Below are 24,090 nucleotides of genomic sequence, written 5' to 3' on the forward strand. Positions count from 1 at the left end.
AATTATCTTGCTTTTCATTTTTGAGTGTACTATTTGCTTGACACATCAAAAATCTGTTGTACAGTACATATTCAGCTGAGCTTTCAAACCTTTGTGTAAAGATTCACCGTGTCTTTTCAACATAGTTGCACCTTTCATCCTTAGCGCACAGCTAGATGTACTGTAATTTGTCTCCATTTCTTGGATGTGCACCCAATGAAGCGTTATCGGGTGCACTATATAAAAAAAAAATTCAACGCTTGATTAGATCATATATGTCTACCTTAGCTGTTGGTGTGCTTTCTCACGTCTCACTTTTTTAATGTGGTGTCCATTCAACGTGGTGTTAGTGCAATTCACATTATTCTGTGACAGATTATATGTGACAGAGTATATGATATGTTACAGAGTGTATGATATGTTACATTATGAATGGAATAGCAGTCGAACAATATCATACGAATGGGAGGACGTATAGAAACGTCTTACCCGGTCGTACAATAGTACACGAATTGGATGAACTAATTTATCAAACATCTCGGAGGACGTATAGTATTTCATGATTTTATGTGAGACCAGGTTGCTTATTGCACCATAGCAACAATTAGAATCAAGGGAAGAATTTATGTTGGCGGATAGAGGAACTAATGACAAAGGTTAGAAGTAAAACAACAAAGGTTAGGTGAATAATGTTAATGGTGCCGGAGGAGATGGCTGCCATTTTTAGGGCTCCTAACCAATTTTGCTATTGTGTGTTATTTTTTGCATTATTTGTAATTTATTTTGTATGCTCGCGTTGAGGCAAGCAACACTGAAGCATGCATTAGAGCATCAGCTGTTCTGAATGATTGTGTGATCACACTCTCCGCAGGTCAACATTCACAAGGCAGCAGGGACAGACGGATTACCAGGAAGTGTACTCTCAGCATGCACTGACTAACTGGCAAGTAAGTGTCTTCACCGACATTTTCAACCTGTGCCTGACCGAATCTGTAATACCAACATTTCAAGCAGACCACCATAGTCCCTGTGCCCAAGAACACCAAGGTAACCTGCCTACCTTGACTACCGACCCGTAGCACTTACGTCTGTAGCCATGAAGTGCTTTGAAAGGCTGATCATGGCTCACAACACCATTATCCCAGAAACTCTAGACCAACTCCAATTTGCATTCCGCCCCAACAGATCATGCAATCTCTATTGCACTCCACATTGCCCTTTCCCACTTGGACAAAAGGAACACCTACGTGAGAATGTTATTCATTGACAACAGCTCCGCATTCAACACCATAGTGCCCTTAAAGCTCATCACTAAGCTAAGGACCCTGGGACTAAACACCTCCCTCTGCAACTGGATCCTGGACTTCCTGACGGGCCACCCACAGGTGGTAAGGGTAGGTAATGACACATCTGCTATGCTGATCCTCAACACGGGGGCCCCTCATGGGTGCGTGCTTAGTTCCCTCCTGTACTCCCTGTTCACCCATGACTGCAGGCCAAGCACGATTCTAACACCATCATGAAGTTTTCCAACACCATCATGAAGTTTGCCAACGTCACAACAGTGGTAGGCCTGATCACCAACAACGAGACAGCCTATAGGGAGGAGGTCAGAGACCTGGCAGTGTGGTGCCAGGATAACAAGTGTCTTCACTGACACTTACTATTATCATGACACAAGACGAGACCCAGATGCAGACACAGAAGGCAGATGGTTGGAGTCTGACAATGCTTATTAATCCAAAAGGAGTAGGCAAGAGAATGGTCGTGGACAAGCAAAAGGTCAAAACTAGATCAGAGTCCAGGAGGTACAGGGTGGCAGACAGGCTCGTGGTCAAGGCAGGCAGAAAGGTCAGGCAGGCGGGTACAGAGTCCAGAAACAGACCAGGGTCAAAACCAGGAGGATGAGAAAAAGGAGAAAAGCAGGAGAACCGGAAAACCACTGGGTGACTTGGAAAAATATACAAGACGAACTGGCACAGAGAGACAGGAAACACAAGGATAAATACACTTGGGAAAATAAGTGACATCTAGAGGGGGTGGAGACAATCACAGGGACAGGTGAAACAGTTCAGGGTGTGACAACTATAGCAGTTTTGCACAGATCAATAGCTGTGTGTGCCTCCAGTTGATGAACTACACCTCCTCCCCAGTTACGCTTACACACAGGTGTTCGGTGCACGCCAGATATATAATTAACACAGGTGGCCACCTATGACTTCCGTAAACAAGCTCTGTAAAATGGAGATATGGCCGTGTGGGAACACTAACCCTAACCCTATCAAGGTGTATAGTAATTTAACCTTTAGATTTGTTTTTTTCGTTGATATGAAAGATACGTACCAGAAGATATGGGTAGCTACAGATGTATGATCTCAATCTCAAAAAAGCTCAGCTAACAACGATAGCTAGCTAATGTTAGCTAGACTGCGACTAGACTCGGCAGCTCACGGGCCCATAAACATGTCACATAGGCTTCAGGTGCCAGCTGGTTAGATATGATTCCACCATGGGCAACAATAACAAGATATGTTCAACCCATAGCTAGTTTATTCAATGACCACAGCATTTAGAATGATAGCTACTGACCATAGCCGTGGGAAGTAGGTTGCTGAAACACCACCTGAAAAATTAGAGTAAAAAATGTTGTGATTTATAAAAACACTAATAATAATAGAAAATGCAAAAATTCACAAAAGTAGAGCACTGGGCCTTTACTAGTTCTGTATTAGTGGACCGATATAGCCTTCTGTAGCGCGGGTCATTTTTTGTATTCCTGTAGCTGCAGCTCTCGCTGTCCGACAGGTGATATTATTCCACACATTGCCTACTAGGCCCTGTAGCACATGTGATAAACTAATAAAAATACACATGCATCAATTTAATTAGACAAAACTATGCAAAAAATGAACTTGTAAAAAAAAAAAAAAAGAACTTGTAGACCAGTAAGCATGACTGATCCAATGTATTTTCGGCTGCTAACCAATTAACCGTTAGCATTAACATCCCTAATACAAACCTTTTAAAACCACAACAAATTAAAGACACAACACGTAGAAATCGCTCTGCCATTTTCTGGTTGCTAAAATTCTAATATATTGTATTTTAAGGTGTTTAAAGATGGTGTACAAAACTGAAAGTAAAATATGCAAAAACCAAACGTATGAACTGGAAGCATAGAAATAGCTCACATAGAACATATCTACCGCTTCTTAGACTTGCTTTCAATGAGAATGACAGATCTATAACACACAGTTTTTGGGTTGGGTCGCCCAAAAATTTACATATTGCAGCTTTAAGAGACATAAATACTGTATGTAGCATGTGGTGTCTCCCATAGACACCAATGCAATAGCAGCTGGGTCTGGTCTACTTAGCTCATTGTCTTTCATAACTGCATTTGGAGACCTATGTTGACCCCATGTTAAACAACCAAAGAGAGGGGATATATCTCAGTGGTAGAGCATTTGACTGTAGCTCAAGAGGTCTGAAGTTTGAATCCTGGTGCCCCCTTTAAATCAATAGTTCTTAACTATAGTTTGAGATAGGGAGTGTCCTTAATGGGTGTTTTTTTTCTCAAACTAAAATGTTCTTTATTAGACCATATGTCTCTCCTTTCAATATGTTACTAAGAGGGGGAATCGCTCAGTGGTAGAGCATTTGGCTCTGGATCTTGAGAGCTCATGTTCAAGTCCCTGTGCCCCCTTTAAAACAAACCGTTTAAACTCATCATTTTTGGAATGTGGTGAGATCTCATGTTTCTCTATATAATATCAGCTCTCTGATATTCTTGCCTTTGTGTATGGTTTAGAGAAACACTTAAATATGATTTTTGTCCACATATTTGAAATATATGTAGAGTTTCTTATAAAAACAAATGGCTAGTAGTGAGAGGTTAAAGTTCACAGAACTTGTCATAGGGAACGTTCCTTTGCCCAGGCGTTGCTAACTCATGCCAGATCTTTCAACGCCTGGAAAGGTATTTTAAGTATCAGCTAACCACATCATGTGTTATTGCAATCGATCAGTCAATGACACAGTCCATGACGTGGCACGCAATCATTGTTTGATGCATGCAACGTCTGAGCATTGGAAAGCAACCATAGTTTCTGCTGAGTCAGCATGTTGGCTGTGACCCAGAGCTGTGGGTGCAAAGCATCGTGGGTCATAAGAGGAGATTAATTAAGACATTTTCAAGCAGTAAGCATATTCGAATATGACGCTCTCTGTTCAATTAGATGGAGGAAAGTCTGACTTTGATTAATGGCCTTGTAACGTTTCATTGTGTTCAATGACCTGTGAGCCTCTATGCTGAACTGTGGTATCGTTTTGTTACATTGGTGTCAGATATAATCATATAGAAAAGGTATTGTAGAATTTTCGGTTGTGCTAATGAATTGAATCAGTATATGCTTGGGGAATAATTGGATCATCTTTGAACAGACATGTACATAACTACAGAATATCTTTACAGAGAGGCAGAAACATTTCCTAGTGATTTAGGTGTTTTACATAGTTCTACATCTCATCATTTATTTTGGGCGTCGCTGTTGTCTAATAGTTCACATTGAGATCGTCTCCTCATCAATATAAATGATAATTGACCCATTTTGTTCAACATTTCAACGTGTTATTTGTTAGGCAAAAAACAAGACCTCAACGATGTTTGAGTTTATTGGACATAGAACATGTTAAGATCATGTTTAAATGTTTTGCAGCATTCCAACAGATGGCACTGTGGGCTTCTGATTTGAACCCATATGTTGAACCATAGAAATGTGTTGGATATTTGCCACTGCTACAGTATTGTTGCATTTCCAATCAACCAAAAATACATATTGTGTAGGAAATATGGTTGTGTAATATATTATAGCATTTGTTAAAAAGACATGTGAAGCATATAAACAGACTGTGACATATGTCACATTTTTACTGTCGACATTACGGAAGCAACATTAAAAAATGCTGGGATTGGTTAACGTCTGAAAATATGTGTCTGTTTATGTTGTTTATGTCATTTTCATTACCAGGTCATCTTCAGACTTTAAAAGGAGATGAAGTTGGGTAATATTGTAGCAGTACTTCCTCTTTAAAAGGCTGTAAATGCAGCACCTCCCCTTTTATTCAGAGGATGATGTCATCCGGGAGTCACTCAGTGTTTTTTTTCTTCTCCTGCTCTATCGCTCTCTCTTCGCATTTGCACTCTCCATTAGTGAGGTGACAGGACACTTCTCTGTCTCCATATTTTCTCTCTTTCTCGCTCTCCCTCGCTCTCTTCCTCCTTCCTTTAACAGCAGGGATGTAGTCCTCTGCCTCTTTCAAACTTCAGCACCTGCTATGCTGTGAACTCCTTGGTGACCTCTATTGATTCTATTGAGACCGCTCCTTACTGAGATATTTTGCTCCACTTGTTTGAGAGGATCTAAGAGGACCTTATTGGGTTTGGAAGTTGTTTGATTTCTCTCTATACCCTGGTAGAACTACAGGACCATGGCCATGAAGGAGACCATTCTGCCCATCAGCGAGGTGTCTGGCCCGGCCCCGTTGCCCTACCCGGAGGTAGTGGAGCTCAACGTGGGTGGCCAGGTGTATGTCACGAAGCGCTCTACCCTGGTCAGCGTGCCCGACACCACCCTGCACGCCATGTTCACCCGGTGCCCGCCACGGGAGCTGCCAAGGGACAGCCGCGGGCGCTTCTTTATCGACCGCGATGGCTTCCTGTTCCGCTACGTGCTGGACTTCCTGCGAGACCGCCAGCTGGTGCTGCCCGACCACTTCCCTGAGCGTGAGCGCCTGCAGAGGGAAGCCGAGCACTTCCAGCTGGGCGAACTGCTGCGCCTCCTGGGGCCCCGGGTGGGTTCCAAGCAGGGCTCCATGAATGATGAAGGCTGCCACAGCGATATTGAGGAGAGCTCACAAAGCAGTGAGTACCCCACAGGTCGTACCTTGACTTCCTCGGACAAGAGGTCAGGGTTCATCACCATCGGCTACAGGGGATCCTACACCACGGTGCGGGACAATCAAGCCGACGCCAAGTTTCGACGCGTGGCCAGGATCATGGTGTGTGGACGCATCGCCCTGGCCAAAGAGGTGTTTGGGGAAACACTGAACGAGAGCCGGGACCCAGATCGACCGCCGGAGAAGTACACGTCAAGGTTTTACCTCAAGTTCACCTACTTGGAGCAGGCATTTGACCGGCTTTCTGAGGCGGGCTTTACAATGGTGGCTTGTAATTCCACGGGAACAGCCGCTTTTGTCAACCAGTATAGGGATGACAAACTCTGGAGCAGCTACACAGAGTACATCTTCTTCAGTAAGTGCAAAATGACTTCTCACGCATTCACTAGCATACATTTTGGAAAAGTGGGTCCAACATGTTTTGTCAGGTTTTGGTATTGTTTTTCGCTTCACGAGTAAAATGATTGAATGGATTATTTGCCTATCTATTTGAACTTGGATGGTACAGGCTTTTAAAGGTAAAGAATACATTTTCCTCTACGTGGTTCAAAGTAATCATTACCAGCTTCTTCACTTTCCTTTAGAACATCCTCCCTGTTCCTCTAATCTGTTTTTGACATGTTTTCCAAAATCACAATAGATCTAGTAAATATGAGAATAGATTAGAGAGAAAGGTGTGTATGACAGTTACATATAGGGCTCTATTTTAACAAAGTCTTAGCGCTGGCGGTAGGCTATACGTTCGGGCAAGTGTCAGAAATATTTTTGCTATTTTCACAACCAGAATTATGGGTGCAATAGCTGAGGGTGGCGTGAGAGGCCTGGATTTTGATTAATAAACAGGTTGTGGGTGTTTCAAGCCTTGATACCTCACTGGCCAATCAGAACATGCATCATGGCTAAAAATGTGGTTGCTTCAAGTTGTGTATTTACGGTCTTTTATGTATTGCATTGTCATCAACTCCAATATGTTGAAGCCTAGTTCGTTGAATTGCCTGCCCCATATTTGCTAAATATGTTGAGCATATTTGCAGACACATTATTGTAATTGCATTGCTCAATATGGAAATACATTAATAAACATAGGCAATAGCATTCACACTGATATAGAGGCTAGGCCAGAGGAGGCTGGTGGGAGGAGCTATAGGAGGACAGGCTCAATGTAAAGGCTGGAATGGAATAAATGAAACGGTATGAAACAAATCAAACATATGTAAGCCATGTTTACATTAAACATTAATTCCATTCCAGCCATTACAATCAGCCTGTCCTCCTATTGCTCCTTCCACCAGCCTCATCTGGGCTAGGTCCACTGTAAATTGCAGTTTGGACATGCCTAACATAATCAATAAGCAATATTAAATTCACTAGGGAGGAGGTGAATGGAGTGTCCCTGGGAGTGTGGTGCCAGGAAAATAACCTCTCACCCAACGTCAACAAAACTAGGGAGCTGATCGTGGACTTAAGGAAACAGCAGAGGGAGCACCCCACTATCCACATCAACGGGACAGCAGTGGAGAAGGTGGAAAGCTTCGAGCTCCTTGGCGTACACATCACTGACAAACTGAAATGGTCAACCCACACAGACAGTGTGGTGAAGAAGGCGCAACAGTGCCTCTTCAAACTCAGGAGGCTGAAGAAATTTGGTTTGGCACCTAAAACCATCACATAGATCATCAAGGACAACAACCACCACTGCCTGTTCACCCCGCTATCATCCAGAAGGCGAGGTCAGTACAGGTGCATCAAAGCTGGGACAGAGAGACTGAAAAACAGCAATCACTAGCACATTAGAGGCTACTGCCTATATACATACACTTGAAATCACTGGCAACTTTAATAATGAAACACTAGTTACTTTAATAATGTTTACTTATTTTGCATTACTATTCTCATATGTATATACTGTATTATATCCTATTCTACTGTATCTTAGTCTGTCACTCTGACATTGCTCATCCAAATATGTTTTATTCTTAATTCCATTCCCTTACTTTAGATTGTGTGTATTGTTAGGTATTACACATGCATTTTGCTACACCCGCACAATATCAAATCAAATGTATTCATACAGCCCTTCGTACATCAGCTGATATCTCAAATTGCTGTACAGAAACCCAGCCTAAAACCCCAAACAGCAAGCAATGCAGGTGTAGAAGCACGGTGGCTAGGAAAAACTCCCTAAAAAGGCCAAAACCTAGGAAGAAACCTAGAGAGGAACCAGGCTATGAGGGGTGGCCAGTCCTCTTCTGGCTGTGCCGGGTGGAGATTATAACAGAACATGGCCAAGATGTTCAAAGGGTCATAAATGACCAGCATGGTCAAATAATAATAATCACAGTAGTTGTCGAGGGTGCAGCAAGTCAGCACCTCAGGAGTAAATGTCAGTTGGCTTTTCATAGCCGATCATTAAGAGTATCTCTACCACTCCTGCTGTCTCTAGAGAGTTGAAAACAGCAGGTCTGGGACAGGTAGCAAGTCCGGTGAACAGGTCAGGATTCCATAGCCGCAGGCAGAACAGCTGAAACTGGAGCAGCAGCACGGCCAGATGGACTAGGGACAGCAAGGAGTCATCATGCCAGGTAGTCCTGAGGCATGGTCCTAGGGCTCAGGTCCTCCGAGTGAGAGAAAGGAAGATAGAAAGAGGGAATTAGAGAGAGCATACTTAAATTCACACAGGACACCGGATAAGACAGGAGAAGTACTCCAGATATAACAAACTGACCCTAGCCCCCCGACACAAACTACTGCAGCATAAATACTGGAGGCTGAGACAGGAGGGGTCAGGAGACACTGTGGCCCCATCTGATGATACCCCCGGACAGGGCCAAACAGGAAGGATATAACCCCACCCACTTTGCCAAAGCACAGCCCCCACACCACTAGAGGGATATCTATAACATCTGCTGTGTATGTGACAAATAAAATTTGATTTGATTTTGAATATCAAGGCCTAAAAAGACAGTGTATGTTTATAATCAAATTCAGAAAACTTGTTTTAAATAGGTTGTTTGAATACTGTTACAGATATCTTAATTGCTCCCCGTGCTCCCCCGCACATAATACAGACAAGGAAACTTAGACTATGGAGGGTTTTACGCACATCCAAACATTTAACAGGAGCTGGACAAAGATGCAATATAAAGAGAAAGGGGGAATGTCCACTCACTGTTACACTGCTCACAAATGTAATGTTTTATAAACATCATGGAGCCATCCTATAGGTCATATTTGAACTTCTCCAGAAATAGCGGATGAAATTGCATTGCATTCAAGCCATGTATGTTCTCAACATAAACCCACTGGTGAATCGTTCTAATAAGTTAAGTCAAATTAAATGAAAAACATTTTTTTAAACAATATCAGGTCAGAAGCATGATATCATAAATCGCATGAGCATAAGGCAGTGTATGCACACATAGGCCTAAGGGCTCATTGGCAGGAGGCATGAATGTTTAACCTATACATTGACGATCAAAGTGTATTAAATAGTATACAGTAACCATAGAATAGGCCTAGTCATAACAAACTTGTAGCCCATCTAGTTTTTTGTATTGGCTTCAACATGGAAATATTCGTCTACACATGTTGCATTCGTATTTCAAAAGTGTACTGCGTGTTCAAGCCATGGACAATTGGACATTGCCCAAATGTTATAAGAAGATTAGCCTTCCATTAGCCTGCCATCCCATTTTTTGACAGGTCTAATAGGCTAGTGGAAGCTGCAATTTTGTTTACCAAATAAAAAAGGAAAAGCAATAAGAAGTCTATTGTAATAACTTGATGACGGGCTCCTAACCAACTGTGGTATTTTGTTTTTTGTTTTTTCACATTGTTTGTAACTCATGTTGTACATAATGTTGCTGCTACTGTCTCTTATGACCAAAAGAGCTTCTGGACATCAGAACAGCGATTACTCACCTCGAACTGGACAAAGATTTTTCCTTTAATGAATTTGATGCAAAGGACATACTGCTTTGTCAAGACAAGGCCCAAATCCCTGTCATCAACGTGAAGAAAAGACAGAGAAAAGAGTGCCTTGTAAGAATCTGCCAATGAGGAGGAAAACCATCACTACCCTCCATATTATTGGCCAACGTGCAATCATTGGAAAACAAACTGGATGATTAAGACTATCCTACCAACGGGGCATTAAAGACTGTATTATCTTATGTTTCACCGAGACGTGGCTGAACGACGACACGGATATAGAGCTGGGTGGCTTCTTCGTGCATCGGCAGGACAGAGCAGCCACGTCTGGTAAGACGAGGGACGGGTGTGTGTGTCTATTTGTAAAATACTGCTGGCGCCGAATATCTAATATTAAAGAAGACTTGAGGTATTGCTCACCTGAGAATACATCATAATAAGCTGTAGACCACACCATCTACCAAGAGAGTTCTCATTTATATTATTCGTAGCCGTCTATTTACCACCACAATCCGATGCTGGCACTAAGACTGCACTCAACGAGCTGTATAAGGCCATAAGTAAACAAGAAAATGCTCATCCAGAAGAGACGCTCCTAGTGGCCGGCGACTTTAATGCAGGCAAACTAAATCCATTATACCAAATTTCTACCAGCATGTCACATGTGCAACCGGAGGGAAAAAATCTAGACCACCTTTACTCCACACCCAGGGATGCACACAAAACTCTCCCTGAACCTCCATTTGGCAAATCTGTCCATAATTATATCCTCCTGATTCCTGCTTACAAGCAAAAACTAAAGCAGGAAGTACCAGTGACTCACTCAATACGGAAGTGGTCAGATGATGCGGATGCTACGCTACAGGACTGTTTTGCTAGCACAGACTGGAAAATGTTCTGGGATTCATCCAATGGCATTGAGGAGTATACCACCTCAGTCACCGGCTTCATCGGCGACGTCGTCCCCGCAGTGACCATACGCACATTTCCTAACGAGAAGCAATGGATTACAGGGAACATCCGCATTGAGCTAAAGGCTAAAGCTGCCAATTTCAAGGAGCGGGACACTAATCTGGACGCTTGTAGGAAATCCTGTTATGCCCTCAGACGAACCATCAAACAAGTAAAGCATCAATACAGGACTAAGATGGAATCCTCTGCTCTGATGCTCGTTGGATGTGGCAGGGCTTGAAAAATATTGCAGACTACAAAGGGAGACCCAGCCGCGGGCTGCCCAGTGATGCGAGCCTACTAGACAAGATAAATGCCTTTTATGCTCGCTTCGAGGCAAGCAACACTCAGGCATGCATGAGAGCACCAGCTGTTCCAGACTAATTTGTGATTTCGCTCTCCGTAGCAGATGTGAGCAAGACCTTTAAACAGGACGTGTATGCAAAGCTTGTCTACTGTACACTGACATTTTCAACCTCTCCCTGACCGAGTCTGTAATACCTACTGTACATGTTTCAAACAGACCACCATAATCCCTGTGCCAAGAAAGCGAAGGTAACCTGCCTAAATGATTATCTCACGTCGGTAGCCATGAAGTGCTTTGAAAGGATGGTCATGGCTCACATCAACACTATCATTTGAGAAGCCCTAGACCCACTCCAATTTGTATACTGCCCCAACAGATCCACAGATAACGCAATCGCACTCCACACTGCCCTTTCCCACCTGGATGAAAGGAACACCTATGTGAGAATGCTGTTTATTGACTACAGCTCAGCATCCAACACCATAGTGCCCACAAGGCTCATCACTCATCAGGACCCTGGTACTAAACCTCTCTCTGCAACTGGGTCCTGTAAATCCTGACGGGCCGCCCCAGGTGGTATGGGTTAGCAACAGCACATCTGCCTCAACACTGGGGCCCCTCAGGGGTGCGTGTGTAGTCCCCTCTTGTACTCGCTGTTCAGCCATGCGTGGCCAAGCACGACTCCAACACCATTATTAAGTGACAACGACAACAATGAGACAGCCTATAGGGAGGAGGTCAAAGACCTGGCAGTGTGGTGCCAGGACAACAACCTCTCCCTCATTGTGAGCAAGACAACGGAGCTGATCGGGGACTATAGGAAAAGGAGGGCCCAACAGGCCTTCATTAACATCGACGGCGCTGAAGTGGAGCGGTCGAGAGTTTCAAGATCCTTGGTGTCCACATCACCAACAAACTATCATGGTCCAAACACACCAAGGCAGTTGTGAAGAGGGCACGACAACCCATTTCCCCCCTCAGGAGACTGAAAAGATTTGGCATGTGTCCCCAGATCCTCAAAGTTTAATGCTGCACCATGGAGAGCATCCTGACCGGTTGCATCACCGCTTGATATGGCAACTGCTCGGCATTTTTTTCTAAACTCTATTTCTTGAACTGCGTTGTTGGTTAATTAAGTGCTTGTAAGTAAGTATTTCACGGTTCTAAAATGTATGTCGATGTGACAAATGAGGCCCAAAATAATGATAATAATTTAAATTCAGCTTCAGGAACAGGTAATGGAACGAGTTACTGACATCTCCATGGCCAGTTGGAACATTGTTAGCTGCTGAAAGATGAGATGATATTTGTTTGTCATAGAGGCATAGTAAAAACAATACAAGACAATCACACACAACATACAGTACTAGGGCTCTATTTCTGGCTGGTGTTACACCTTCTCAATTGTAAATCACATGCTCATTTGCAATTTTGACCTGTTAAAGCCGGTGCTCTTCTTCTATTTTGAAACCCTAGCGCCAGGATTGGTAATTTACCTGTCTTATATGAGCTCGCTTGCACTGAGATGGGAGCGGTGGCAATATTTGAGGTGCGTCCTTAAAACCATGCACCAATGTGTCAATTTCAATATGAGATGGTGGAGATATTTAGACCAACCAAAAGCTGGTCTTAGCTGGGGCGGCAGCGTAGCCTAGTGGTTCGAGCATTGGATGATGTAACCAAAACGTTGCAAGATTGAATCCCCAAGGTACAAAATCTGTCGTTCTGCCCCCGAACAAGGCAGTTAACCCACTGTTCCTAGGCCGTCATTGAAAATAAGAATGTGTTCTTAACTGACTTGCCTAGTTAAATAAGTGTAAAATAAATGTAAAAAATTGTTGGCTATGGGATGGATTTGGACAATGAAAGCGTAGCCTATCCGGATGTGACGCACATTGCTCAAATGGACATGGAACAAGAAAAATGCTATGTTTGTGCCTGTAAACCTTGCATCTGTAAACATTACAAAACATCCAGTGTATGTTCAATATGTCAACATTGACAGTCAACATTGTCTATGGCTTCTACGAGTATAGGCTTTTACGCATCACACTTCTCCTCAAACAAAAAATACGAGGCTCCTGTAAATTGTATGTGTGAGGCACGTTCTCAAAAACCAAGGTATAGCCTACCATTGATAATATATTATATAATGAAAACGAAAATGCAAACATTTATTTTTATGGAAAAGAGATGCGTGTTTCTGGAGGATGCACTATGCTGCCTTGTTGCCAAAATGACCAAGCGGGCGTAGATTACGATTCGATTTGAGAAGGGCGCTCCTCCCTCTCCGCTTTCGGTGATGACAAGACAGGCGTTTGCCAGGTTCAACCCAGGCCAGCATAAAATAACTCCCTCATTTAAGTATGTTTAAATGCACAGTAGTAATTCGATATTAAACTGATTATGTCAGTAGGCAGATAATGCAATAGTCATTGAGCACGGTTACATGCACACAATAATGCGATTATTGTGGCTAGTCAGGTTAATATAATAGTTATTTTAAAACCTAACCTTTAATCGGCATATGCTTACTTCGATTATGACCTCATGCATATAAGATAAGCAAAGTAAGGTGTTTACATGACCGTAATCAGTTTAATATCAAATTATTACTGTGCATGTAAACATACAAATTTAAACCCCTTACTATTAATCGATGTAAGGTCAATCGAAGTAAGCATACGCCGATTAAAACACGTGTTTTCTGAGCAATATTCCAGCTGTGTAGTTGATCTACACGTATGCTAGCACCAGCTGAGCATTACTCCCTCCTTTGTGCACGAGAAGTGAGTTCGGAACAACTGAATGTATCCCTTTTAGAAGTAGTTTTCACATACAAACGTTCTATGTCCGAATTCAGAATCAAAAATGCTTCCCCAAAATGACATGGTTGCTGTGGTAGAATGTTTATTTGACTGCCGATCTTCTGCATTTATCAGAGTGCCATCAGGTAGCCTGATTTCAGATGTGTCCATGTAAACAGGATTGTCAGGGAAATCTTTCTTCTTGCAAAGCATGTAAACATTTTAATTGAACTATTATATTAATCTGGCTATCCACAATAATCACATAATTGTGTACATGTAACCATACTCTGAGTCTGGATCTGAGTACCTCCTGACCCTTCACCGGATGCTAACAAATTCAGGGCGTCTGATTGGTCCAAAAACCAATGGGTTGAGCTAGAATACATGCGGGTAAAGCAGCAGTTTGAAAATGTGTCATTGGCTTTGATACTCTGCTTGGCTGGAGACAATCCAATCGCCGATGACTTTGTTTTATACACTGCCCCACAAACGACTTCAATGCTGGCAGTCTCAGACTAAAGTATGCAGCGAACGACAGAGTAACGGAAGAATTTAGTTTGAGTCCTCAGGCTAAATTCGCACCCTTTCTTGCCTGTGCACTCGTTCACACAACCCTCAAAGATGTACAAGCAGTGGATTGGTAGACATTTAATCTACACCTTTACAATCCTTTTACATCTTTGGAGGGGAGTGAAGGCGAGTGGCAGGGCGTAGCAAGAAATGGGATGGGGCTCAAAAAGGACCAAAAATGACCCAAACTGCCACTCGCTTTCAACAAGTTTACCATAGGATATCGATTGCTTGCTACCAAAAATCTAAAAATCTGAACTGCTGAAATTTCTGAAATAGTGTTTATATAAACACTTTGGCAAAGTAATTATTAACCACCATAAAGGCACGCAAATGACATAGGCAATAAAATGTGAACCTCGTTATGAATGGACAAAACATAGCTCCATTACTTTTTGGACCACTTGTGTTCATAACTACATCGCTGATTGTAAATTACAGCTTTACAGTACTGCGTTACTAGCTAGCTAACTAATAATTTTGTGTGTAAACCAATCTGATTTAATTGATCCGTACAATGCTATCTTGAGTGGGCCAACAAATGGAAGTTCCATATTGCATTGGGCATGCTAGCTAGCTAACATGTAAAAAAAAAAAAAAATGGAAATGAACATCAGTATTTGCCTTCAGTAATCATATATTTTGACATTACAATAAACTAAAGGGTTTTCCAAACTTAAGGAAGATGAAGTAGTGGTGGAGAGTAGACTTTTAAAATTATTTTTTATTTCACCTTTATTTAACCAGGTGGGCCAGTTGAGAACAAGTTCTCATTTACAACTGCGACCTGGCCAAGATAAAGCAAAGCAGTGCGACACAAACAACACACATGGGATAAACAAAGTTACAGTCAATAACCCAATAGAACAATCTATGTACAGTGTGTGCAAATGTAGTAAAATCAGGGAGGTAAGGCAATAAATAAGCCATAGTTACTCCAGGTGTCGACTACCATTTCTGAGTGTCAACATTTGATTTCTCTTGGAATCGACTTTTGGAGATCGACTTTTGGGGAATCGACTCATGGAATCGACTGTTGGGGAATCGACTCTTGGAATCGACTATTCTTTTTGATGGAGGAGATTAGTTGCCATACTTCTGAGAACAAAAACACTTGCATCCTTCATATAGAGCACGGCATGGAGAGAGAGTGGGGCAGGTGGGCAGGTCGGCATCAGGCAGACAGTCAGAACAGTGCACTACAGTGGTTCTTCCTTTGAAAGTTGTGGCGCACTGCAGCACAGCTTGCTGAGTGCTGCAAGATTTATATGGCATGTTATTTAAGAGTCAGCTATTGTTGCCAGAATGGCGCAATTTACCACAATCTGACACCATCTACCGCAAATGGTCACGTCATAAACTCAAAACCTTTAAAAGGAAGAATCACTGTAGGCCTATCAAAAGCTGTAACTCGCAATGGAATGCTGTATCTTGCCATTTCTTGGCTTGCAATGTCTTGCGAATTCAGTAAAGCAGGGCCTATCATCAATGAATTGGCTAGGATATTCTGCACGCAACAGACCGAAGGCTGAACACACACTAGCATCATTAGCAAAGCGGAGGCGAGCCAGATTGAGGGAGAGAGAGGAGGGGGGCAGGCAGGCAGGCAGAAAACATTTCTTGGTAATCTGTATCTCGTAATTTCTTGACTTGCATGCCTCTCTGGTTTTATCACATTTTACAACATTTCCCAGACCGTTAGCCTAATATCTAGTTAGGCTATAGGCTTGACACGGAAACTAATGTTTTGTGATAACTGCATTGTGATTTTAATTTTGTGGGTGAATAACAAAAGAAAACAGTTTTCGGGTAGGGATTTTTCTTAGTGTTATGTATCCCAACTTCACGCCCCTAATCAAATCCCCAATTCAAATCATTTCAAATGTTATTTGTCACATACACATGTTTAGCAGATGTTATTGCGGGTGTAGCGAAATGCTTGTGTTTCTAGCTCCGGCAGTGCTGTAAGATCTAATATAAGAAGTAATATCAAATAATTGCATAACATATACCTAACACACACACAAATGTAAGTAAACAAATGGAATTAACAATATATAAATATATGGACAAGCAATGTCAGAGCAGCATAGACTACATAGAATAGTATAGAATACAGTATAAACATATGAGATGAGAAATGCAAGATATGTAAACATTACTAAAGTGACTAGTGTTCCATTTATTAAAGTGGGCAGTGATTTCAAGACAATGTATATAGAAACCAGCCTCTAATGTGCTACTTATAGCTATTTAACAGTCTTATTTCCTTGAAATAGAAGCTATATTTCAGTCTCTCTGTCCTAGCTTTGATGCACCTGTACTGACCTCGCGTTCTGGATGATAGCGTGGTGAACAGGCAGTGGCTCAGGTGATTGTTGTCCTTGATGATCTTTTTGGCCTTCCTGTGACATTTCCAACAATGAACGGCGCCGATATCTGAATGCTTATTGTAGGCCACATCACGTTTATCAGTGCTCACATTCTAGGGCAATGGACAACATTCAATGTCCTTGAGGTAGCAGAGCTTGCTTTTTCAATTTTGGTCTTATGTTTGATGATTTAAAAAAAATCTATAATAATTATACACTTACTTTTTTCAAAAAGCAATGGCTGATATTCACACCTCACAAAAAAAATAACTTTTCTTCAATGGAGTTGCCACTGACAAGCAAAAATATATAATCTTCCTCCTTCCCAGGCCCCTTGGACGTGTTCTTCAACCTGACAAAAGATAACTAGGCAGCCAGCTCCCACGGGGCAGCAACACATCACACTAAAGCCGGCCGACAGGCCCTGTCGACCTCGCTGCCCCCTGCCCCTGTGTGCCTGCTCTCACCCCGTCAAGCCTCCCCAATCCGTCAAAGCCTTCACATCCAATGGGACCAAGCCAAGAGTTCTTCATTAGCAGCAGGGAAACGTGACTGGGGGAGGTGAGACAGGGGTCTGGCAACAAGTCAGGGAGCAAAATGTCTGGAACTGTAGACAGTCATAACATAGACTGGGCATTTCCTTCATGAACACCTTTCAGTCCCCTGAAGTCTTTGCAGGTATACAAACACACATTCAGACACACATACACATTGATACACAAGCACACATAGCCTACATCCACACAGGCACACCATGTACGCACAAACACGTACACACACTCCCCTCTTTCTCAGTATTTATTTGTATTGATTAGAATGCTCCAATCTGTTTAGATTGGAGCAGTCCCCCCCCTCCACAAATCATTCCCTATTCCCCAGACACACCTCACCCCTAGATACACCCCACCAAAACCCCATCTATCTGCCCTCAGGCAGTTTTCGATCAATCATTCCTCTTCCAATGAAACTAGGGGCTCTATTTTCTGCTGCCGTTAAGGCGGCACTAATGTCAAATGCTCGCTCTTTGGCAAAGCCAGCTCTCTGCTATTTGGGTTGGATATCAGCTCGCTTGAACGTTGGTGGGAGGGGTGTAAATATTTGAGATGTGTCCTTAAAAATGCCAATTTGCTCACCAAAACCTGGTCTTAGCAGTAATGTAATTAGTTATGGTCGATTTTGCCAGCGGAGACCCACAGTAGCCTATAAACAATGTTTTATTAAAATATCAGAAGCAGCAAAACAGTCAGACATTCTTTACATTGGACATTATTATTGTCCATGAAGCTTCTGTGAAAATGTCACGTTCTTCTAAATGAGCAGACCAAGGTGCAGCGTGAGTATAGTTCCACATCTTTTAATGAATAAGTGAAACTGAAAACAAAATAACAAAACTTACAAAGACCCGTGACTACGTAGTGCTCAAACACACTAAACATAAACAATATCCCATAACCCACAGGTGGAAAAAATGCTACTTAAGTATGATCCCCAATTAGAGACAACGATAACCAGCTGCCTCTAATTGGAATCATACATATCACCAACATAGAATATCAAACCTAGAACCCCACATAGAAAATACAAACTAGAACAAAAACCCCTAGTCACGCCCTGACCTACTCTACCATAGAAAATACAGGTTTTCTATGGTCAGGACGTGACAGAAAACTTTGGACACATTAGGCCTATGTGCAATGCCAGGGGACTGAAAGGGGGCAGCAGGTAGCCCAGTGGTTAGAGCGTTGGGTCGTAACCGGAAAGTTGCTGGATTGAATCCCTGAGCTGACAAGGTAAATAAATATATGTCGTTCTGCCCCTGAGCAAGGCAGTTAACCCACTGTTCCCCGGGCACCGTAGATGTCGATTAAGGCAGCCCCCCACACCTCTCTGATTCAGAGGGGTTGGGTTAAATGCGAAAGACACATTTCCGTTGAATGCATTCAGTTGGACAACTGACTAGGTTCCCTCCTTTCCCCTAACGAATGAAAGGTGTCTGAAGTTTTTTTAGGACATCAAATCACATTTTATTTGTCACACGCTCCGAATACCGTGAAATGCTCACTTACAAGCCCTTAACCAACAATGCAGTTCAAGAAAATATTTACTAAATAAACTAAAGTAAAAAAATGAACACAAGAAAATTACATAACAATAACAAGGCTATATACAGGGGGTACCGGTACTGAGTCAATGTGCAGGGGTACAGGTTAGTCGAGGTAATTTGTAAAATGACTATGCATAGATAATAAACAGCGAGTAGCAGCAGTGTAAAAATTAAGGGGGGGGGGGGGGGTCAATGTAAATAGTCCGGGTGGCCATTTGATTAATTTTAGAGCAGTCTTATAGCTTGGGGTTAGACGCTGTTAGCGCTCCGGTACCGCTTGCCGTGAGGTAGCTGAGTGAACAGCCTATGACTTGAGTGACTGGAGTCTTTGTCAATTTTTGGGGCGTTTCTCTGACACCGCCTACTATATAGGTCCTGGATGTCAGAAGGCTTGGCTCAAGTGATATACTGGCAATACCATCTGCAGCGCCTTACGGTCGAATGCCAAGCAGTTGCCATACCAGGCAGTGATGCAACCGGTCAGGATGCTCTTGATGGTGCAGCTGTATAACTTTTTGAAGATCTGGGGACCCATGCCAAATCTCCTGAGGGGGAATTGGTGTTGTCGTGACCTCTTCACAACTGTCTTGGTGTGTTTGGACCATGATAGTTTGTTGGGGATGTGGACACCAAGGAACTTGAAACTCTCGACTGCTCCACTACAGCACCGTCAATGTTAATGGGGGCCTGTTTGGCCCTCCTTTTCCTATAGTCCACAATCAGCTCCTTTGTCTTGATCACATTAAGGGAGAGATTGTTGTCCTGGCACCACACTGCCAGATCTCTGACCTCCCTATAGGCTGTCTAATCGTTGTCGGTGATCAGGCCTACCACTGCTGTGTCGCCAGCAAACTTAATGATGGTGTTGGAGTCGTGCTTGGCCACGCAGTCGTGGGTGAACAGGGAGTACAGGAGGGGACTGAGCACGCACCCCTGAGGGGCCCCAGTGTTGAGGATCAGCGTGGCAGATGTGTTGTTGCCTACCCTTACGACCTGGGGTGCCCCGTCAGGAAGTCCAGGATCCAGTTGCAGAGGGAGGTGTTTAGTCCTAGAGCAGTCTTATCACTTATCACAAATTTATTTTCATCACTCAGTGGTGAGCTTTGTGGGCAGTATGGTGTTAAACGCTGAGTTGTAGACAATGAACATCATTCTCACAAAGGCGTTCCTTTTGTCCAGGTGGGAAAGTGTGGAGTGCGATTGAGATTGCGTCATCTGTGGATCTGTTGGGGCAGTATCCAAATTGGAGTGGGTCTAAGGTTTCCGGGATGTTTGTGTTTATGTGAGCTATGACACACCTTTCAAAGCACTTCATTGCTACCGACATGAGTGCTACGGGGCTGTAATCATTTAGGCAGGTTACCTAAGCTTTCTTGGTTACAGGGACTATGGTGGTCTGTTTGAAACATATACAGTTGAAGTTTACATACACTTACGTTGGAGTCATTAAAACTAATTTTTCAAACACTCCACAAATGTCTTGTTAACAAACTCTAGTTTCAGCAAGTCATTTAGAACATCTACTTTGTGCATGACACAAGTCATTTTTCCAAAAATTGTTTGCAGACAGATTATTTCACTTATAATTCACTGTATTACAATTCCAGTGGATCAGAGGTTTACATACACTAAGTTGACTGTGCCTTAAAACAGCTTGGAAAATTATAAACATAAATTATAAATTATAAAATTATAAATATAAACACCATGGGACCACACAGCCGTCATACCGCTCAGGAAGGAGATGTGTTCTTTCTCTTAGAGATGAACGTACTTTAGTGTGAAAAGTGCCAATCAATCTCAGAACAACAACAAAGGACCTTGTGAAGATGCTGGAAGAAACAGGTACAAAAGTATCTATATCCACAGTAAAACGAATCCTACATAGACATAACCTGAAAGGCAAGTAAGAATACACTGCTCCAAAACCTCCAAAGCCAGACTACGGTTTGCAACTGCACATGGGGACAAAAATCGTACTTTTTAGAGAAATGTCCTCTGGTCTGATGAAACAAAAATAGAACTGTTTGGCCATAATGACCATCGTTATGTTTGGAGGAAAAAGGGGGAGGCTTGCAAGCCGAAGAACACCATCCCAACCGTGAAGCACGGGGGTGGCAGCATCTTGTGGTGGTGCTTTGCTGCAGGAGGGACTGGTGCACTTCACAAAAATAGATGGCAGGAGGAAGGAAAATTATGTGGATATATTGAATCAACGTCTCAAGACATCAGTCAGGAAGTTAAAGCTTGGTCGCAAATGGGTCTTCCAAATGGACAAATGACCCCAAGCATACTTCCAAAGTTATGGCAAATTGGCTTAAGACAACAAAATCAAAGTATTGGAGTGGCCATCACAAAGCCCTGACCTCAATCCTATAACTATAACTGAAAAGGTGTGTGTGAGCAAGGAGGCCTACAAACCTGACTCAGTTCACAAGCTCGGTCAGGAGGAATGGGCAAAAATTCACACAACTTATTGTAGGAAGCTTGTGGAAGGCTACCCGAAACGTTTGACCCAAGTTAAACAATTTAAAAGACAATGTAACCAAATAGTAATTGAGTGTATGCAAACATCTGACACACTGGGAATGTGATGAAAGTAATAAAGCTGAAATAAATAATTCTCTCTACTGTTATTCTGACATTTCACATTTTTAAAATAAAGTGGTGATGCTAACTGACCTAAAACAGGGATTTTTTACTAGGATTAAATGTCAGGAATTGTGAAAAACTGAGTTTAAATGTACTTTGCTAAGGCGTATGTAACCTTCCGACTTCAACTGTATGTATTACAGATTTGGTCAGGGAGAGGTTGAAAATGTCAGTGAAGACAAATGCAAGTTGGTCAGCGCATGCTTTGAGTAGACGTCCTGGTAATCCATCTGGCCCACGGCTTTGTGAAGGTCTTGCTGACATCAGCTACGGAGAGCGTGATCACACAATCATCCTGAACAGCTGAAGCTCTCATGCATTCTTCATTGTTGCTTGCCTGGAAGCGAGCATTAAAGGCATTTAGCTCGTCTGGTAGGCTCATGTAATTGTGCAGCTCATGGCTTTTTTTTCCCTTTTGTAGTCCGTAATAGTTTTCAAACCTTGTCACATCCGATGAGCGTTGAGCCGGTGTAGTAGGATTCAATCTTAGTCCTGTATTGATGCTTTGCCTGTTTGATGGTTTGTCTGAGGGCAGAGCGGGATTTCTTTTAAGCGTCCAGATTAGTGAGCCTCTCCTTGAAAGTGCCAGCTCTGGTCTTTAGCTCATTGCGGATATTGCCTGTAATCCATGGCGTCTGGTACGGTCACTATGGGGACGACGTTGTCGATGCACTTATTTATGAAGCCGGTGAATGAGGTGGTATACTCCTCAAGGCCACTGGATGAATCGCATAACATATTCCGGTCTGTGCTTGCAAAACAGTCCTGTAGCGTAGCATCTGCGTCATCTGACCACTTTCGTATTGAGTGAGTCACTGGTGCTTCTTGCTTTAGTTCTTGCTTGTAAGCAGGAATCAGGAGGATAGAATTATGGTCAGATTTGCCAAATGGAGGACGAGGGTGGTCTAGAGGTTTTTTTCTTCTGGTTGCACATGTGACATGCTGGTAGAAATGAGGTAAAACAGATTTAAGTTTGCCTGCATTAAAGTCGCCGGCCACTAGGAGCGCCTCTTCTGGATGAGCATTTTCTTGTTTGCTTATGGCTTTATACAACTCGTTGAGTACTGTCTTAGTGCCAGCATCGGTTTGTGGTGGTAAATAGATGGCTACAAATAATATAGATGAGAAATCTTGGTAGATAGTGTGGTCTACAGCTTATCATGAGTTATTCTACCTCAGGCGAGTAATACCTCGAAACTTCTTTAATATTAGACATTGCGCACCAGCAGTTATTGACAAATAGACACACACCCCCGCCTGTCATCTTACCAGACAGAGCTGCTCTGTCCTACCGAATTACAGAGAAACCAGCCTTCTCTATATTATCTGTCATGTCTCCTGTTGGTAGGATAGTCTTAATCGTAGAGTTTGTTTTCCAATGATTGCACATTGGACAATAATACAGAGGGTAATGGTGTTATTTTTAATGATTATTTTACCAGTCAAGTCAGTTAGGAACAAATTCCTATTTACAATGACAGCCTACCGAGGAACGGTGTTCAGGGGCAGAACAACATATTTTTACCTTATCAGCTCAGGGATTCCATCCAGCAACCTTTCGGTTACTGGCCAAACAGTCTAACCACGAGGCGACATGCCTACCTTCTTGTCAGCAAGTTTTTACAAGGCACCCCGCCCTCCTCCCCCTTTTCCTCCATCATTTCTTCATGCTGATGATGGGGATTTGGGCCTTGTCTTGACAAAGCAGTATATCATTCTTGTCAGACTCATTGTGCTATCTGTCATGCCATCCAGTGTTGTGTGTATATATTGTGAAAGTGTTAAGTTCTAATGATTTGTTGTTTACTTTTCATTATCGCCCTGAAATGTAAATAATTTTTGCTCTAATTCAAATATATTTATATGTTATTGGTCAGTGTAATAATTAGATATAGTAATGATTATTTAATGCAAACAACACAAGCAGTTGCTGTTTTAAATATAGTGACAATCTCTTTTGAAATAATCAAACTTGAGTGTTTTTCTTTCATGCCTCTCAATGGAATTCAAATGAAACCGAATAGAATCATGGAATGCTTGTTCTCTCTTTTTACTTTTTGACTAAAGTAAAAGCTCATAACTTGGGTTCTGATAACGATATCAGTTTGTAGTTTTCAGTACTATAAAAAGTTTTTAAAAATGATCCAGCATGTGAGTGATTTTTCTAGGCAGACACAAATGGTTCAATGTTTGCCTTCTTTCTGTAGTTCTTGTCTAAAGGATGACCTATAGCCTCAGCTATTACCACTGGAACATTCTCTAACACTGTACTGAACTGTTGTCTGTTCTTTGTGAGACAAGGATTGAATAAGCACTGTAAATCTTTCCATTATATCAATACACTACCAAGATATTGGTTGGTTTCCCTTTCATCAATATAGGTCAAGATCAATGACATCCACAACATAAACTACAGTTAGATTATTTTTTAGATGGAGTAAAATACTTTTAATAGAA

General features: G+C 42.4%; 1 protein-coding gene across 2 annotated transcripts in view; it reads left to right on the plus strand.

The window, feature by feature from the left end:
* The first annotated feature begins 5,469 nt into the window (after positions 1-5,469).
* LOC139390781 (BTB/POZ domain-containing protein KCTD8-like) overlaps positions 5,470-24,090 on the plus strand; it is a 61,920-nt gene continuing 43,299 nt past the window's right edge. For both annotated transcript variants that reach the window (XM_071138149.1, XM_071138150.1), the window contains exon 1: positions 5,470-6,292. In XM_071138149.1, the coding sequence (XP_070994250.1) occupies positions 5,470-6,292 (823 nt within the window). The remainder of the gene's footprint in view (positions 6,293-24,090) is intronic.

Source organism: Oncorhynchus clarkii, chromosome 31 (assembly GCF_045791955.1).
Source record: "Oncorhynchus clarkii lewisi isolate Uvic-CL-2024 chromosome 31, UVic_Ocla_1.0, whole genome shotgun sequence".
Lineage (NCBI taxonomy): Eukaryota > Metazoa > Chordata > Actinopteri > Salmoniformes > Salmonidae > Oncorhynchus > Oncorhynchus clarkii.